The sequence below is a fragment of the Macrobrachium rosenbergii genome, chromosome 20 (genome assembly GCF_040412425.1).
Source record: "Macrobrachium rosenbergii isolate ZJJX-2024 chromosome 20, ASM4041242v1, whole genome shotgun sequence".
NCBI lineage: Eukaryota > Metazoa > Arthropoda > Malacostraca > Decapoda > Palaemonidae > Macrobrachium > Macrobrachium rosenbergii.
Window position 1 is genome coordinate 21,350,001 of NC_089760.1, and position 20,914 is coordinate 21,370,914.

Genomic DNA, 20,914 nt, shown 5'->3' on the forward strand with positions numbered 1-20,914 from the left:
AGGGAAATGAAAAGGTAATGTGTTATTTTAACTTATCGACGTTGGCCATAATAATCTATAAAATTTATGAATAAGCTTCAATCCATCAAAATGCTGGGAGTATACATATATTCATGAACACTCGTGGGTGTGTATATATATATATATATATATATATATATATATATATATATATATATATATATATATATATACTGTATATATATACCCTAAATGAATGTAGGTCTAAAAGATGCTTTCTATTAGACATATGAATGCATGGCAGCACGGGGATGTACGCAAAGATGTCATTTATGTGTTAACAACAACAACAACAACAACAACAACAACAACAACAACAATAATAATAATAATAAATAAATAATAATTGCAAGGTAACAAGGAATATAAGGCAAAGTAGCTGTGTAGCATGGTAAAAATGATCTCTGCATCACTCTCATAAAAGATAACGAAATTTGAATAAAATATCAAGTACTAATAATTTCTAGAGAAATCTATTAAGCCCACGATGTTCCAAACAGCGAAATATTTACCTGGCAGATAGTCAATTGTAGTGAGTCCAGTCAGGGTAGAAAAGCGCATGAGACTATCAACCTCATCCCAAAAGGTTAATGTTTTGTGTAGTCACCTCACTAAGGGGAACAGGTGCTTATATATATATATATATATATATATATATATATATATATATATATATATATATATAAAATATATAACCTTCTTTATTTCTTCACACTTTTTGGATAAGCTTACAACAGATATTGCGGTTATTACAACTGCATACATACCTGTTAAAAAGTGACAATTAGATTCAATATATATATATATATATATATATATATATATATATATATATATATATATATATATATATATGTATATATATATATATATATATATATATATATATATATATATATATATATATATATATATATATATATATATGGTGTCATAAGTTTAGCAGCTCCATAGTCTGCATGCATCCTGCAATTGCCCAAAGAAATGACAAAATACTACGTCTTCCTGTCTTTTAATGCGAGGATATAGTACAGGCGAGAAGTAAAAGGGGTGATAACGTATTTGTTTAAGAAGAGGAGACTGAATGTTTTGGCACTTATTGAGACAAAACTTAAAAAAGCTGCTGGTGTGAGTGTTCAGGGTTGGTTGAGAAATCGGAGACTGTGTCTGGGGCAGCTGGAAAATGCAGACCTAGGGTAGATGTAGCATGAAAGACGGAAGGGGAGGGAGAGGACACAGCTAAATTAACATTTGATCTTATACTCAGGAATTGGGAGGGGGAGGGGGATGGGAGGGAAAGGTGATTGAAGAGGGAAGGGGAGGGGAGGGCACAGCTAAATTAACACTTGATCTTTGCTCCGGAGGGGGGGGAGGACACAGCTAAATTAACACTTGATTGTGTTCTTTGGAAAGGGGAGGGAAGGGGGAGGCAGAGGGGGGAAGGGGAAGGCGGAGGGGATGGAAGAGGGAATGGGAGGGGCGGAAGAGCGAAGGGGAGGGGAGGACACTTGATGTGTGCTGAAGGGGGAGGGGGATGGGTGGGGATGGGATTAATGAGGGGAGAGGGATGGGTGGGGAGGGGATGGATGAGGGGGGGGGATGGGGGAGGGGATGGGTGGGGAGGGGATGGATGAGGAGGGGATGGGTGGGGAGGGGATGGATGAGGGGAGGGGAGGGGTGGGGAGGGAATGGATGAGGGGAGGGGATAGGGGGGATGGGTGGGGGAGGAGAGGATGGATGGGATGGAAGGGGGGGAGGAGGAGGGGAGGGATGGGATGTGGGGTGAGGAGGGATGGATGGAAGAGGGGGGGGAGGGGTGGGGAGGGGAAAGAGGGAAGGGGAGGAGGACACAGCTAAATTAACACTTGATGTGTCTTTCGAAGGGGAGGGGATGGGTGAGGGAGGGGATGGATGAGGGGAGGGGAGGGTGATGGGTGGGGAGGAGATGGAAGAGGGAAGGGGAGGGGAGGACACAGCTAAATTAACAATTAATCGTGTGCTGGGGTAGAGGGGGAGGGGAGGGACTGGGAAGGGAGAGGGAATGGAAGAGGGAAGGGGGATGGGTTATATAGAAGATAGATCCTAGCGAGTCAAAGAAGCTGTGAAAAATCCGAAGAGTTTCATACAATTCCTGAGATACTCGGAAAGGTCACTGTAGGGTCACTAGTGACCACTGCTGACTTATTGATCACGTAAGGTCGTATTATCACCGGGATTGAATAACCATGCAAAATTTCAAGTACATCGGACGAAGGGGAACAGGTCGAAAACTGAGTTACAAGATTTGACCTAAACAGACAGACAGACGCAGAAGTCAAATTAAATAAAAGCATGTAAAACAACAGCTAATGTCACAGACGTTCTTGCACACGGAACTCTTTACCACTCAACTGATGGAGTGTAAAAATGGCAGCAACCAAGTTTCCACTATTTTTGGAGCCACCATTATTAGGAGTGTGTGTGTGTGTGTGTGTGTGTGTGTGTGTGTGCATTTACAGCGTCGCAATCTCTGCTAAAAAAATTTAAATTTTCGTTCTTAATTTCCTTGATTTCCTGCTTTGAAAAATGTACAGAACTGAACACTTCATACGCTGAGGCTTTCAACGCTGACACACACTTGCTTGCCATTAAATCAGGCCCTTTCATAATTTGGCATAAAAGGCATCAAAAGGATTTACTTTTTACGAAAAAATATGAAATATAACTCCAGCGTTTAACGAGGGACACTACAAGCAATTAAAATTCCATAAGAGTAAAAATAAACATAAAAACAACAAACACACACACACACATATATATACACACAAAATGTAGTTTAAATTTTCTCAAAATAGATAAAATAAAATTTATCCCTAACAGTGTATAAATTAAAATTGACGAAAATAAAATTTATCCCTTTGTGTATATTAAATATTAAAATTGGGGTTTTCTTTAATCTGTCGCCTCTCTCTCTCTCTCTCTCCAGTCAAGCGCAAGCTCATACCCACAGTTTCCAGCTAACAATAGATTTTTGCGCTCTAGATTAATAACTATTACACGTATGCGTTCCCATTGTGGATATGGAAATTAGGTAATCTGCTTGTTGATAATATCTAAGAGAAGAACTGCAAGTCGCAAGAAACAAGATTGAACACGAAGGCTTTTACGGAGCACCGGTACAGTGCGTTAAGGTAATTCTACATCAACCGAACCACTAGTCTGTCTTGGTTTAACAAGTCAAACAATTGTTTGAATGATATACTAAAACGTTATTTGGATACTTTTGTCCAGAAAAACTGGTTAAAAACAGATCACCGTCCAGATGGGTGTGCGCGCGCAGCCCTCCCGCGATAGACACCTGCCAATCCCGGGAATACCCTGAGGGCAAAGACATCGACGCTGGGTCGAAGGTGGTGGTAAACACAGTGTCCTCCCTGGTCTGTTCTCTCCAGCCTTTCGTCCCCGTCTGCTCTCGAGACAAGCTTTGAACTGCGCATTTCGCTCCTTTGCATGGACGGGTAGCACGATGCTGCTGAGAGAGAATGATTTCGCTGTAAAGACAAAGGTTCTCTTCAGCACTGTCAAATAAGACTAATGTGGCTCAGTGTCGTAAGCTATACGGTCAGTGTCGGTGATATTTAATCTGACAAGTGGTTGGACATACACTGCAAAGGTCGTCGAGAGGAAGGAATAGCTCCGAGCGGTAATTCTGTAAGTATTAATTAAATCAGTTTACGTTATGTACACATTTAGCTATGTCGTTTTCAGAGCAGTTTTACGAATATTCCTCTGGTTGTAGTGTAGGCCTTTGCGAGAGGCCAATTGTTGTTGTTGTTGTCGAGAACGAATACGCCGCTGTGGTAAGCCCAGAACCCACAAAAGTAATCCCGAGTAAACTTCCATTATAAATATAGTAGGAGGATGAGTTTCGCCATCAGCTCTTTGTATCTTTGTTAAAAATTAAGTATTTATATTGAATATTTAAACAATGACCGTGATTTGTTTTATGTAGAACGGTGTTTAAGGAAATTTAATATAAATATTTGAAGGTAATGTCATGTAGGTATGAATAACTCTTGTAAAGCAAAATAAAAAGGATAAGGCAAGACCGGATATGGTAGTTACTCTCGAACTGAAGCTTTTGTTTTGTAAATTGTACGTCCATGTGCGATTGTTATTTAATTTAACTCCGTGCGGTTTTGCAAACTGACCAGCATGTTGATCGGGAAATAGTTTTTTCATGCTGTTGAAGATGGGTATCTTGCGGCCCCAGTCAAGGACATTACGGAGCGTAACACTGCGATCGGAAGTGTAGGATTCCAGACCAATTTCCATGCAGGGATGCAACCGTCAGGGTACATTGAGTAGAAAAATGCACTGCAACAACATCACAACTAAAGTTCACATGGGGAGAGAAGGTGTACACGTTTATCTTAGTTTCTTTTCAGATTTTGGTTATGAAGGCTACCAAGCAAAACGAATATAGGATGTATTATGGGACTGTGGTCATGAATGAGTTCATTTATATATATATAACTGGTATTAGCTGAAATTGTTTTCTGTTTTTTTGTTCCTAATGTCAGCTGACCCCGTAAACAAATCCAAATGTAACAATGGACTCGTTTTACGAACAAGACTAATTGATAAATATTAACGCGTAAATAGTTCAGTTTAGGTTTAAACGCGTTTAAAAGACATAAGCGTCATCATTAATATAGGTTCAAGAGTCAGGTGTCAGTTGACTACAGCAGATTCACCGATAACGAGGTATTTGCAAGGTGATGATGAAGAGAAGACATTTGACTACAGCTGGGTTGGCTATTACCCTCGGGGCGGGGGTGGCGCCTTGTCCATGTACTCGAGTTTGAGAGTTGGCAATTCGCTATTAAAACTACATTTACCTGACGCTTGAAAACGCCGATGTGTTCAGCATTATGCCATCTCCAAGCAGTAGAAATAAATCGGTGTAGCTGAAGGCGTTATTATTTTGGTAATCTCGGAAATAAGTTGAAGGTATATTTGTAAATAAAATGATAATGTTAAATATAATTCACGGATGTGCCTGCAGGTTTCCCTCGAATCTCAAAATAGGTTTCAAACTGGTAACTGTTCTTGAAAAACTTAAGTCTTTGCGAGAGTTCACTCTTCCAACGTCACTTAAAGTTCACAATTCCTTACTGATAAATGTTCATGCTCCCGTCAGCCTAAGTAATCCTAGTCATGGGTCAAGTCTAATTCATAGTTTATAAATTATATAGTACACGTTTAACCGTAAAATTAAAATGATTCGGATTGATGAGTTTTTTAAACACATTACCATTTTGTGGTAACTCAGTTCAGCGGTTCAAGTCGAGTGGTCCATTACCCTGATATTGTCTCCGTTTGTAACTGGGGCGACTGTAAACAAACCCCGGCCAGTGGTAGAGGGAAAACCTGGGTTGTCGAACAGACGTTTTGATTTAACCCTATAAGGATGAAAACAAAACGACTTGCCCCGACTACTAGTGTAAGCATCAGCTTAACAGGACTAGACGAGGGTGTTATATTAAACACTAATTTCTTACACAGAGATTGTCATAGAAACAAAATTATTTTTCATGTGAAAATTTGCCTACTTAAGTTCTATCCACGTAAGAATTAGTAATATGAATAAGTAAATTATTGAAACAGTGTCAGCTCATCAATTAAAATGGAGATGCTCGATTTATGTATCCCTACAAGCTCTACAGGAATCGGCGAGGCCTTTAAAAGGGTTACAAAACACTCATAGCTAATTAAATTCTCTCTAAGTAAGGATTAGTAATATTAAGTATTCAAAATAAACAGTCTCAATGCTCATCAAATTCAACGGAGATACTCGATTTATATATCCCAATCATCCTTCCTCAGTTCTCCCACTTGTATCTCTGCTGACACGAATTAGATTTTTGATTACGTAATATCCATCATAGTAACTGATTACATTTTTGATCACTTAATATACCTTCCAGTAGCCGACTAAAAATTCGTATGCAGTTGCACACAACCTGCAACTGTTAAGGCACCGTAGTCAACTCGCACGCACTACTTTTTTTTCGGTTGTTTCCCCGCAAAGAAATACCGACATACAGCATTGTAATCCTATTCCAAAACACGGGATACGTTCCTTCGCTCTGAACTGAATCATAATCACCCTACGATCCTCGAAGAAAATGCACCCATCACATTCGTACCAAATCATTCTTCACTACTTCATATTCTATAGAATGTAAACTCATTCAGAACTTGACACTATAATTCATATGTATGCCGAGCTCTGTACTCCAGTGACCTGTTTCAAAAGAGATTTAAGCTTTTGAACATAGTTTGTATACCTGTCTATATGTTTTGGATGTTTAAGATTTTATACTTGTCTTTATCTTTAGACTAAAGCTTTTGTATGCCCTTGCATTTTTTTCTCTACGTCGGTGTGCGAGTGTCATCGGTCACTTTAATTTTTTACCTAGTTACTTGTGTAATTCCACTAATTTGTGTACACTGATTAAGAAAATAATAAATCTAAAACACCTAAATTAGCGTCTCAGGGAAATATTAAAGTTCCAAATCAGCCACCTACCTTAGAATTTAGTCTGTGACACCTTCATCGTTAATCCAGTACAGAGTTAAAGGCAGAATACGACAGTGACTGTTTCATTTTTACCTCTACCTTTTGCTGTGGAAAACGGCTTCTGGAATGCACTTTTGACATGCGTTGGTATTTAGCTGTTTGTTTTTCACTACGTTTAGTAAATATGTTTTCCCGATTCCATCGGGTTTGGGCTAGACAGAATACTGGGTTGCCTGTCCAATCTCCCGGTACTATTGATAGTTGGGATTTGTGCATACTGACATACATATATAAAGCTAGAATGCTCTAGATTATATATATGGGAAAGAAGGTAACTTGTTATTTAGTGGAAATTCATGGTACGTAAAGATAATAATTAAACTTTTATATAACTGAAGGTTTATAAGATAAATCTGTAATGCTAGATGGACTGCATGGACAAAAATTTATAGGTAAATACAAGTACCGTCTTTTCCTTTTCAGTGGCTTCATCTCGCGTATTTCAAAGAGGATATTGGAAAACAATTCATTTTCTGAAAAGTGAAGAAAAGTATCAAGTAAGAATTGATTAAACATGGACTCGTACCCCAATACCCATCAACCCGACGTGACTAAAAGGCCGTTGACATCGGCTGCAGGAGGAGGACAGATATCAGCTTCAGTGTTCTTCCCTTCTGTTCCTCCAGATGGCCAGTCGTCTACTTCCCAAACTACCATTTCTCATCCTATCAATATTCCGTGCCCAGCTTTTCCCGTACCCGGTATTCTGACTCCGCCTGACACACCAACATCCCCTTTTGGATTTGCAATGAAGCAACTTTTACCGCCAAGAACAAATACAAATCAGGAAACTTCATTTTGTGTATCGACAACCTATGGTTCATCCACTCGACCACACGAGAAAAACCAAAACAAGCCTGCTGCATTCGTGCGTGTTGGCAATCCCCTGGTAAGTATAAAGAATAATCCTTCAAGTCTGAGGCCACGACTTCGACTGAACACGAATCTTGAAATACACAGAAGTGAACAACCTGACCAGGAGGGACCCGAATCACGCGACAAATCGGAACCTGGGCCGTGCGACGACGCAGAATCTGAATCGTACGATGAAATAGAGCCTGATTTGTGCGACGAACTGGAGCCTGAACCATGTGCCGAAATGAACGCAGAGAAAAAGCGGGAAAACAAGAGCAGTGACGTCGAAATGACAACTTGTGGGGAGAGAGAATTGCCTGGAGAAAAGGACAGAGACAAGGATCATAGGGTATTGTGCTTCATTATTGGGTCTGATCTTCGCAAGATAGCTGACCAGTTTCAGGCTACGTACGCCAGGGTCCGTTTTTTCAACCCAGTGTTGATTTTTGAAGTTGTTACAAGTGATAATTTTTGAGATGTAATAATTTCCATTTTCGTTCACTTTGTTGAGCCTGTTATTATAAGGTTCCAGATTACAAATTTGTGATAGGTGAAAAAAATGAAATAAGTTTACAGAAAGTGAAAAGTATTCTAAAATAAAATATCGGTACGAGTATTAAATTAACCCCGCTCGCAACAGGTGTTCACTGGTGAGCAGAGGGACTGTATCTATTCAAGTTTCCAAGCTTGTAATAATTTTTTGTTCACACGTAAATTGAATGATGAGGACCGAACGGCTCCCTTTACTAAAATCTCTCGACCACATGTTAATGGTTGCTTGTCTGTTACTATGCTTCGCCATCTGAGAAACTTCAGGTGTACTGTACATTAATAATAGAAGTCAGCTCTGCAGACGGTAGTGTCTTTCAAATGTGTGCCATGCATCTCTATAAATGATGCTCTTTTGTTTCTAAGCATAATGTTAAAATGACTTATCAGTGGTACTGTCTGGTTAGAAAGGTGGTGGTTTTTTATACCCTTGTGAACATTTTAAATTTGTATTTAAGATAGTCTGAGTGGTACTCGGGTACTTGAAGAACGCAACCGAACATTGCAAAGGAATTGTCGTCGGTTACATTAAGTTCTTTGCTGAACAAAACTGTCATGTTTGCCTTGTTTAGTCACCAGTACGTTTAGATAGTCTGTACTGAAGAATCCGTGTTTTGATTCAGTTTAGGGACCAGTTGCTTTTTACCATTTCTCAAGTGGCCATAGAGAGTGCCGCTGCAGATACGTTTTAAGAACTTGGATTAGCAGTGTATTGAAGAGACTTCTCTTCGAGTTATTCAGATGAATTCCAAAATGTAGATGTCTTCAGTGAAAAGTCGTCATTCAATAACTTTACTTGACAAGACTCTTAATTGGAAGTTGAGCTGTCAGTCTGTTTTCCCTGACATGAAAGATTGAAATATCTTAATTTTTTCCACTGAAGCCACCAAGTAAAGTATGAAGTTAATTGTATATCTACAAGATTTTCTTGTTATTCTGTTAATATTTCCTAGATGTTGTTACAATAGCAACGGAAGTAAATTTAAGTTTAATTTTCCTGTACGACAAGAGTCCACATCTCGCAAGTTTGGTTGCGTTTTATATTCGAGCATTTCTCTTTAGGGGACAAATATAGTTTGGTTGTTAGCTTTATCTTAGTTAAATTCTCTTCGAGAAGATCGGAGAACCCAGCGAGGAGATTGCTGTACCAATGACAGAGAGAGAGAGAGATTGTTGGGTCGACACCCTCCTCGCCTGACCTGTGTTCTTTGTTATGATGTGGGTTGCCTCAGATACAATCCACTCGGTTTTTTTCGGGATTAAGAAGTCCAAGTGAGCTTTATATTTGTAAACGAAGGATCTCCACATTAAAGTATTTCAAGAACACATATGAGAAAGGTAAAAATGAAACTGGAAATTCTGTTCTGTATGTCTTTCATGTAATATTAAGCTCTAAGTAATGGTTGAATTAGTTGTAAGGTCTGCTTTTTCAGTAGTCCTAGTTTCCATAGTCCTTTTTTTTTTTAATGACTAGGGTTTGATAGATTTTATTTAGCTTATGAAATTGGACTCTACTAAATTCTTTTAAATTTGCAAGATTCTGTAAAAAAAAATTCATCTGACTGCAAGCTAATTTTCATGGTGATATTTACGTAATTCATGTATTTTGTCATTTACATCCAATGTACTATTGTTATTCAATAAAGCGAGTTAATAACACATTGGTATCAAATCCTTGTGCAGATAAAGTTGCGAGAAGCCTTATAGTCCGGCCGAAGTAAAGAATTTAAATGATTTTATTCTTATAGCAACACAGTTCCCAAAGAGAGTAAAGCTGGAAGAATTTCTGATGAAATTGTGTGGCGCGCGTGCTTAAGTCAATATAGAAAACTAAAAGACAGTAATTATAATACCTTGCGTAATTGTAAATTAATATACAAAGTTCTTTGAAAATCGATATCGAAGTGCTCACGAATTCTACGGAAGATAACCAGATAGAGTACCCATCAACGATGGCAAAAATCTTAACTGCAATAATAAACAAAAATCCGAGGAACTTTTAGGAAATATAGGTCCAAGACAGCAGTTGACATCCAGATATTACACTGTCAAAATAAGGAGCAATACTGTCATCTGTTGATTAAAAAGCCATACAAACGAAGCCAAATTACTTTACACCATTTGACAAATCAGCTTTGTGTGTGTGTAATAGCACGGTAGGATACATGCAGTCTATGACATAACAGGGGTGATGGTCTATCTGCCTAGCGTGTCTCCTCAGGCTTTCACATTAAAACACCTGGCCCAGCACCCATGGCATGGTCAGCGTTACGAGGCTTTGAAACGAAATAACTACCACAGGAAAGTACATTATTTCGGAATTTATTAAAAAGACCCAACAAAAATACCTGCCGAATCAATAAGCGTTTGCCTGGCCGAGATTTTTTCTTGTTACCTTTCTTAAATGCTGGTGTATTATTCGATAACCATACCATTGAGAAATTACTTTTGTATATTCGTAATTAAGTCGTACTTAAAATAAGGTTTAAATGAGTAGTTGAGAGCGTAGGTTAGCCTAAGGTGGAAGAACAACAGGTGGAATCACGCGCAGATCGAGACGAGTTAGCGACGTCAAACTGAACCCAGAACCACTCACGGTCCAATATTACTGCAATGCATTTCTAGCCATAGGGCACTATTGCATTGTTTTATAGTTCAATTAGTTCATTATTAAGTAGTTGATAAAATATTTCCCATTACAGAAGAAAATGTCATATAGCCTAATCAGTAGTAAAATATTACATAAATGCTAAGGTACTGAATAAACTCAACAGCGTTGTGAACTTTTTTTTTTCCTGCTTCAGAAAATTAGGTAAAGGTATTGATAAATAATAATGCCTATAATAAATATTCATTGTGTCAATATAGACTAGTTTTGAGTCTTGGAATTGAAAATCATTACTACAGTATATAATTTGCAGCAATTAAACGTTTAGCCTCATGTCGTGTCAGGAACTAGCCTAATAGACCTAGTTTTACAATACTTAACAGTTGAACTTTAAAGGTAGCTATAGGGTTTAATTCTCTTACACTTCCTGACCCACAAAATTAAGCAAAATAATTACTGCAAAATAATGACCATGATCATGAGTTTTACCTAACCTAATAATAGTGAGTTTTACTTAACCTAATAAAGACCTAGGCCTATATCGATATATAATTTTATATTATGCCTCCTGAAAATCATGAAGGGTTTTGGCCATATTAGGCCTACTTACTATAGTTAATTCACTTCAGTTAGATATATCTGCCTGAAGGGCTCCCCTGAAAGGACTCCTATAATTGTCTACAAAAAAAAAAAACTTTCTTTAGCAGCCAAGTTGAGGGAGGCCTTTTAAGCGAGCTCTTCAGGAGGAGGAATCTACCTTAAGTGAATGCACTATTAACCCACGAATTGACAAAAGGAGAGAGAGAGAATCATGTCATAAATTTTCCTTGTCCCATATAAAAATCTAGGCTAGCCCTATGCGCCATTATGCTGTAAACCTAGGTATTTTAGTTTATAGCAATGGGCCTAATAGCAACAGTTAACAAACAATATGAGAGAGTTGATAATAGGCTTAAGCAAAAACACACTCGTGAAAATTATATCAATCATCAAGCAAAAGTGTTGCATAGATATAGGCTTATAAAATAAAATAATTATACAAAAAGAAGGTATACAAAGACCTGAATTGTAAGCTTTATAAACATGCCTTATAAATAGATTACTCGAAATTTTTGTATTTAAAGTCAGCTGACTATAAACCAAACCATTTTCATTTGAGAAATATTGAATGGGTCTCTCTCTCTCTCTCTCTCTCTCTCTCTCTCTCTCTCTCTCTCTCTCTCTCTCTCTCTCTCTCTCTCTCTCTCAATTCCAAAATAGGCTAAGCCAACAAAAATACTCTTCTACTGATATAGCAAATAAACAATATTTACCTGGAGTTATATCCTTAGTATACATGTGTTGAGTGGGCACAGTAGTATCTTTCAATTTGCATGCATTTTTAGGATGATAATCTAAAAGTATGACTAAGGCTTTCTCTAAAATCACCAGGGACAAAATGAATGGAGCATATTCTTGCATTCTTCACGCTGAAATCATCTTTCCTTTTGCACAGATTAACCCAAGTTTTGCAAAGAGATGGATCCTTTGGAAGTCTGTAAAATGAAATGCCTTTTTCTTGGCGATGGCGATCATGATTATTGCAACCAAACGCAGCACATACCACCATCTTTGTCTCTTATCAACTGATTGAAATGTTAAAAGATCGACAATTCCCTCCAAAACAGTATGAGTCAATGAACCTCTTGCCACTTACTCAGCTTGGTTCCAAGTGACGTCACTGCGCGGGAAAACACAAAACTCGTTCTCTCAAGAAATCACCTTACTATTTCTTCCACCTTGGGTTAGCTAGGCTGCCAAACTTAATTTTCTTGCTCTCTCCAAGCAATGAGATGTATCTTTTGATGAAAACCTAAAATAAACCCTGGATTTATTATAAAAAATTACAACAATTTTACTTTGAATCGAATAACAGTAGTTTTCTAGGGTTTCTTTACGTCGTCTTGAAACATTTCACCAAGTGTGACGTTTCAGGATTTCGTTAAAAAAAAAAAGTTTGATAAAATGCATTTTGTTAAACAGCTCTAACGCTGCCTTTGTATGTAAGACTGTAAAACTGACGGCATGGTCAGTGCTGGATTTTGGCGGAAATTCGTCCGAGAAACGGATGATGACGTCATACATCGAAGAGATGGAAGTGGCGGAAAATTCTTTCCGCCATGTATATTCACATGGCAAGAAAGGAAAATAAAACTTGTAGAATGAAATTTGTATACCAAAATTTTGTATTTGAGTTTTTTAACCGTTTCTACATTTATGAATGGTTTACTGATAATGAATTACATTTGGAATTGGGCCATCACTCACTACTGACTGCTTGGAGACAGTGACGGAAAATTTGACGAGGCAGAAACTTTGTTGTCTGTAGCGGATTTCCCAGATATCCTACCTCTATGAGATAAGGCAATCGTACTTTCATATATTTAACCCACTCATTAATAAGCCTTTAAGAAAAATCATTAATAATGGAATAAATTTACGTGAATTCTCAAACTTGAACAGGTACTTTGTGAATGAGATATTGAGTTTCAAGTCGTGTAGGGCTTGAGTGAATTCTAGTGAAATATCGGTTAAACTTCCCGGTTCAATTCGGTTCTGAGAAAAGTCACTTGTTAACGATTGACAACGAAACCATATCGAGCATTTTTGCTTTTTTGAACGAACACAATATAAGTAATGGAATTTAGCATGGATGAAATGTGTACCGTATCTTTTGAGTATAATTAGCCTCTATCCTAAAGCTAGTCTGTCTACGATGGTATGAGAGAGATTCGAACATGGCCATTAGAGCTGATGTTTTCTAGTGATTGCTGCAGCCACGGCGAAAAACTGCAGAGAAGTAGGGCGAGAGTGAGAATACGCAGTAAGAGATCTTGAAAGGGGTCCTTTGAAAATAAACGTGAGTAAATTGAGGAGGTTATGGTTTACATTAATTAATATGGCCTTGTTCGAATCTCATGATTCTCATGCCGTCGCAGTCAGACTATAGCTGCACTATGTCTAATTGTAACTCGAAACGAAATATACTTCTGTCGTTGATATGGTCAAGTTGAGGAAATCTATTTATTTCTAGGTATTGCAAAATCTTATTTAGAACATAAAAATAATTGCATACCAGTTATGTACTGACTCGCCAGTCTAGGTTGAGTATTTACATTAGTCTATTGGTGATTATTGATGAAATAATAAACTTTTGCATGTTGCAATTATACATTATTAATAATGACATTTAGCATACATGAAAGTGAAATATAAAGTATACATATAGCATCTGAATACAGGTAGGCTCTATCCTAAAACTAGTACTAGGTCTAATCATACAGAAAACTTGGAAAAAAGGACGCAAAATTTCTCTCTGGGTATTTAGATCCATGTGAAAGCTGGGCTATGGTGCGGAGTAAGAGTGGCACTAAGTTTGACTGGAGCAAACGCACGGAAGTGAAAGAATAAGTGCTACTCAAGTCACTTCTTGTACTCCTTTTTTGTCGAGGAGGGGGGCCAACTATATCTTCAATTTTTTATCTATGGGATAAAATATGATCTTTCTTCCTTACGGGTAATTCACCGATTGTTATCAGAAAACGGCGGAATTTTTTAAGAGGAAAGCGAGCAGCACTGGGCATAGTTAGTATCCTGCAGGCCTACCTACTAGAATGAGTTTTTAATGACTGACAAACTACAGCAGGTGTCATTATGCATCTCAGTAACATGTTGCAAAGACGAAATTTAGCATAGCATATAGGCCTACATACTACTAAATGTTTTTAATAACGCGCAAGGTATATTTTACTTTATAATATGTGGCATATGTAAGACGTATAATGCTCTGATTTCAAAGCTGAAATCGCCATTAACTTGTGCCATAATAATATGCTGAAAATAAGACGTGATAACAGAGAATGCGCATATATCTGCTATTAACAAGACATTCAAATGACTATACTTCAAAATTAAAGGTCAGTGAAATTCAGTATGCTTTGCCTACCCGTGAAATGTTACTCTATTTTCTCTTGAATATTGCATGTGCTCATTACTGCAATAGTAAGCTGCACATTGTGGAAATAATGCACACAAAAAATTGCTTAACACTAAGCACCCTTTCAATTGCCACGATTCCCTGGCGACTGAAGTCGGCCGGTGCTGCAAACAACGCTGCTCTGGTGGCGACACTCCTTACTACGTACTTACTTAGTAACAAGTAATCTCCAGTAATTATTGACCTGAGAACCGCGGATATTTACCAGGAGCTCAGTATGTTTTGCGATCTTTTTTGTGTATTATTGTCACACTGGTTTTGTGTAGCTTATAATGGCAAAAATGAGCAAAGGAATTATTCAAGAGAAAATAGAAAACGTTTTAGAGATAGGCAAAGCATGGTGAACTTTATTGAAAATGTCTTTTTAGCAGCAGATAAATACTTTCAGCATACTATTGAGACACATTAATCAGTGTTCATTTCAATTTTGAAAACAGTGCATTATATATGCCACATATATAAAGTAATAAAATAACTTGCTCGTTATTCAAAACGATTAGTATTTAGGCCTATAGTCTCGTCTCTGAAAAGTAACTGAGATGGATGAGCCTTGAGGAGTTGAGGACACCTGCTGTATTTGTTAACCATTACTTGAGAGCGTTCGGAGTCCCTTCGGCCCTTAGCTGCACTCCCACATTTTTACTTTACCTCCATTTCTGCTTCCCTTCTTTAGTCTTGCTGGTCAACCTCTCATACAACTACTTTTTAGTGCAAATGTGGGATTTTCTCCAAGTTCTACCTTTAGATCCTTTCACATCATCTCATTTATTTTCTGGATCATTTTATCTGTTGTCCAACACTGCAACCCCCTTTTTTCACTGTTTTAAGCATTAAATGGCTTGACAGCCTAAAATTCGTAAAATCGAGATCAAAATAAACGCAGGGCCCCAGCCTGAGTCATTGCGAAGCTCTCTTGAAGCATATGGAAAATGGCCAAACAGAAGTACCTCCCCCTCAAAAAGTGGCCTACATCAATACAGTATTAAGGAAAAAAACACACATTTGGAAGGTTATTCTAGGGATTAAAGGTCCCGGAAAGTAGTAAACATCCAGTTAACACTGTATTCCTCCATAAAATGGTAGCAATTTGACTATATTTTTGTTCTAAAATCCTGGTTATTTTGAAAAAGCAGATAACAGCACCCTTGTTGCCGTATTCTAGGCTAGACGCTATTAATAGCTCCTCTCTGAAACGAGTCACTTTAAAGAATGCAAATGGTTTTATTGTGTCTTTAGACCTAAGTTGCGAAATTTTTAGTTATGAAGGAGGCTCGAGATTGTCTGTTATCGTCGTCGTGTTTCTTCCAGCCCAGTTTATGGTACATTCTGATTCCTGTAATCTTGCTTGTTTTAAAAAGCGGCCTTTGGCTACCTTCTGAATCAGGACTCTTATAGCATTTTTTCACACTTAAGACTGGATACTCTGGAAAAAAATTTATTTCACCGCATCTTGATACTAAGCAATTTTTATTATCATTTTTTTTCTTTTAGTAAAAGGTCATCTGTAGAATGCTGTCAAAACTCTCAACAAAGGCGGTTTGTATTCGCTTTGACTGACATAAAACCTAGCAGTAGATATTGTCTAAACCTACATTACTCTAATCCCCTACATGCACCAACTTGTTCTACGCTTTTTCATGTCTTTGTCGTTAAGCTGTGATCTGGGTATTTTGCTGATCATCTTCTAGACAGTATCAATAAAAAAAAACAGACTCGGTACATTAACTATGAACGATCACGAAACTATTTGGTGAAAGATATAAACTTTGATTCTTAGATCGAAAATGCGCATCACGAACTTCATTTTCCATTTGTCTGCCTGTGTATCTAATGCTAATAAACTACAATATGATTAAGATGTCCGCGATCCTGAAACAAGGTCGTATGATCATAATTTAACATGAGCAGATCACCTGTTTGTAAAACCGTTGGTAGACGCATCTCTCTATCTCCCAGGTAAGAACAGAACGGAAAACAGCCCGAGGACATTTTAACACCTATAACCCCAGGAGGTCCCGCCAGAGAACTTTTCTGGACCCTATCGACGCGGACATCTTTACCCAAAACAATCTTTCTTCCATCCGTTAACCTCCGATCTTCATCATTATCCGTACATTACTTCTGGTTTTCTTTGATGAGGATGATTTATCTCATCTGTCTCTTAATGATGGGACGAAAGAAAAGAGAAATAACAAAAAAAAAAAAAAAAAAGCCGCGAGGGACCGAATTCTAACTTAGTACGAGTCAAGGATAATAAATCTTATTGTCGTGATTTTGTAAACAAACAACGGGTGTTTGCGCGCGCTGTGTGTGTGTGTGTGTGTGTGTGCGCGCGCGCACTCGTGCGCGCTTTTATGAAATGAAGAAAGCGTCTTTACCTGTTTTATTTCGTGTGCAGATACATGTGAACTAAATGTTGGTAAGCTATAATCATGTTTGTACGAAAAATCTGGATAATCTTCGATCATAGATGAATCCGTTAATTGGTTACATCTAAATCGAACATCCAAGGTGTCGTTGAGATGAACATGTTGATTACCCGTTAATTTCAGCCGTTTTTCGAAGGTTTCATAAAATATATGAGCTTTCAATTTTCGTTTTATTTCCATTTACGGTGAAGCATATAAGTACAATAAAATTCATAGGTTCGCTTACACCCACCAGCCAATATTTCTTATACATAATACAAAAGTCGAGTTAGATTTTTTTATGAAAAATGTAAAGAAGCATGCTATTAAAACCAACTGTATAACAGAAAAATCGAACGCCTTCGGCCGGAAAAAAACAAACTACCTAAACACCCTATAAAACCCGATAAGGAATCCCATAACATTTCTAAAAATGTGCATGTACAATAAGTCTTTCCACAGTGAAGCATTTCGCTGTCTTTTTAAAACAGCAAATGTATACATGTTAATTTTCGAGACTAAAAATTTTTGTATAAAGTTTGTACACAGCAAGCTTCTACCCCATAGAAGCTTGCTGTGTACAATGCTATATACAAATAAAAAATTTTTAGTCTCGCATTGTACACAGCAAGCTTCTACCCCATACAGTTCCTCGTTGGACGAGTCGGTAGAGTTCTCGGCTAGCACTCTGCTAGGCCCGAGTTCGAGTCTCCGGCCGGCCAATGAAGAATTAGAGGAATTTATTTCTGGTGATAGAAATTCATTCCTTGCTATAATGTGGTTCGGATTCCACAATAAGCTGTACGTCCCGTTGCTAGGTAACCAACTGGTTCTTAGCCACGTAAAATAAGCCTAATCCTTCGGGCCAGCCCTAGGAGAGCTGTTAATCAGCTCAGTGGTCTAGTTAAACTAAGGTATACTTAACTACTCCATAGGCTAACGTCGCAAATACGTCGTTAGATAGTTAAACATTTTATTTTCGTTTTAAAAAAGTAAACATTCATGTTAATTTTAAAGAATTAAAAAAAATATGTAAGTGCACCTACCTAATGAGTGTCATCGATGTGCTCGATGGGCGGGAGGAAGCAGGTAGGGGTGGGGAGGAGTGAACTAATACCGATGGCTGAATCTGAATCTTTTCTTTTGAGTTAGCACACAGCAGGAACATGTCGAGAGTGCCCTGAGCTCCGTTGCTTTTTTTTTTTCCCGAATCATCATCATTATTCAAGACATAAATTCTATAAAATAACACGCCCGCAAGCATACAACGGAATTATCTGCAGAACACTATATTGAACGGCAAGTTTACGACAATATTTTTCATATTTTTTTTAAGCTTTTAAGTGATTGAACGTCATGTATTACGACAATAATTTTAATATTTTTAAGCTTTTAAATGGTATTATCATGTGTGTGCAATATCAGGTACATTGTATTTTTGACAATGTTTTTTTTATATGTAACTGGGAACTTTTTTTCAAGGTTTTGTATTCTATGGCTAACTGAACGCTGGAACTAGGCACGTACATGCACACAGCCGAACGTCATAATATCAATAGAATAATTTTAGTGTTTATTTATGTGATTTGGCCCTTTTTAATTGATTCCTTTTTGGGGGGGTTGGGGATGCTAATGCTGAAAGCTGGAACTATAATAGTACACACATAAATACAGCGCAAACTATAACCGAACGTAAATTGGTTAACTAGTTATAAATGATTTGTTTAACCGGACCTCTGAACTCTTTTAGGTTCTTCTCATAAAAAGAATGGGGAAAGAGTACAAAAAAAATTAAGTAGTTAACTAAATAAATAAATAAATAAATAAATAAATAAATAAAAAGGGGGATTAGGAGAGAGAGAGAGAAAAAAGGGGGAGATTATATTTTACTTATCAATTTAACGTTTAAAAGAGAATGATGAAGAACTTCTCAACAGTTGATTAAACTAATTATGACCGAGTAGTTTCTCTCCTATTTCATTACGACTGAACTCTAGACCAGCTAATTCTTCGATAGATAAATCGGTCTCTTGTTAGGACCTAGCTAGGCATGCCATTTCTCATTATGTATATGCAGATTCTTGAGAATCTGCATGACAGACTTGTCTCCAAGAAATAATAAGGAACTGTGATAACCTGCTATTATAGACCAAGGGATATTCAGAATTCAAGTTAATAAATTTAGATCGACCCACAGGTGACAGGATGGATAATATCCTGTTGATGTATGGAGGATTTTCCCGTACTTCACTTTAAGGGGCCAACTGGAAAAGGCTACTGAGTGAAGCAGGTTTTTTTTATTGCAAAGTAAAATTTCAACACAGTGTAAATGTTTTCCAACCGAACATACTCAAAATTAAATAGGCCACTTAGTAGGGGAGACAGCTGGGATTTCCAAAACACATTTATTATATTTCATCGTCTGAGGACCGTGTTGTTGTTTTGTTTGAATATCTGATAACAAATCAGGAAAGGGATTAAGAAGGCAAGTATATTAACACAGAATAACATAGTACACAATATTCATATGAGTGCGGTTGATGTTGCTTGCCAGATTTGTATTCTCTCGAGAACTCATGAACCCAGTATTGCTAGACCCATGTGGTCCACATGATGTGAAGCGAGTCATGAAGTAGACCGTTCCCGTTTTCACTTCTGACGGGAATGGCTGCTTGCGTCCCGTGTGGGGACACGACTTTGCCATTGTTCAGGTGAATACAGTTTTAAATTCTTATTAAACTTGTTCTTCAACTTTCTGAATAAACTTAAGGCTACTCAGCGTCCTTGTCTTCAGATTCCATTTTCATTTGTTACACGAAAAGGCTTCACTATATAAAGACACAAAACAAAAGGAACACTTTATCGTCTCGTAGTTAATTTTCATTAAATAACAGACAAAAAAGTAATCTGATAAAATTTATGGTCATAACAGCCATTGTAGAATGGGCGAATATAGACTCTTCCATTAATTCTAATTTTGTGTGTTGTATATCAAATCAATCGCTCACTTTTGACTTAATGAGACTACCCGTTGGGCGTGGCTTGCTGTACACACTGTTGCTTATGTCAACACAAAGGGACTTTCGTTATGCTCTAGGACAGTGCTAACATCTGGTGCATAAATAGTTAATGACTCTCTCTCTCTCTCTCTCTCTCTCTCTCTCTCTCTCTCTCTCTCTCTCTCTCTCTCTCTCCTTTTATCAGTAATCCTTACACCCTAATCTAGAGGATTTCCTATGAAAATGGAGAAATCACTGTTGACTTTTTATTTTACTGCCAAAGTATCCTATTAAGGAAACTGGCTTAGGAACGATATATACATATCTGTATACATATATATGTGTACGTGTATGTATGTATATATATATATATATATATATATATATATATATATATATATATACACACACACATATATATGAAAGGGTGTGGTGCTACCAAACTCAACCCAAATGACTGTTGAGAACACCTGACAACAACGCCTCTAAGAAGAAAGGTCCATTTGTTGAATGTGTGTGTAGCTATCTGCTTATGTAAATATCTACTCACTTCAGTCATTTTCCCATTATCCCATCTATAAGTGTCAAACCCATAATAAACAATGGTCTTTAAGGGTTAACTTTGGCGGAAGATAAAACATTATTATCCTGAGAAGATTGTATCACTCATATTTTACGTAGCCCCTCTTAATAAATACAGTATGACCTCTGGAAACGTTACCTAACGATGGCTGCTAACACAAGTCGACGGTCCTTCGGTGAAATAAGTGCAAACATAGGTGGAGTAGACAAAGTTGTTGTCAGTTGATCAAC

The 20,914-nt window shown here is 37.5% G+C and overlaps 1 protein-coding gene across 1 annotated transcript; it reads left to right on the top strand.

Annotated features, from left to right (window-relative positions):
• The first annotated feature begins 3,062 nt into the window (after nt 1–3,062).
• Nucleotides 3,063–9,707, top strand: LOC136849142 (uncharacterized protein DDB_G0290587-like). The gene is made up of 2 exons (XM_067122205.1): nt 3,063–3,711; nt 7,070–9,707. The coding sequence occupies exon 2, from the start codon at nt 7,161–7,163 to the stop codon at nt 7,974–7,976; it is 816 nt and encodes a 271-aa protein (XP_066978306.1). The 5' UTR covers nt 3,063–3,711; nt 7,070–7,160; the 3' UTR covers nt 7,977–9,707.
• Nucleotides 9,708–20,914: the final 11,207 nt, after the last annotated feature.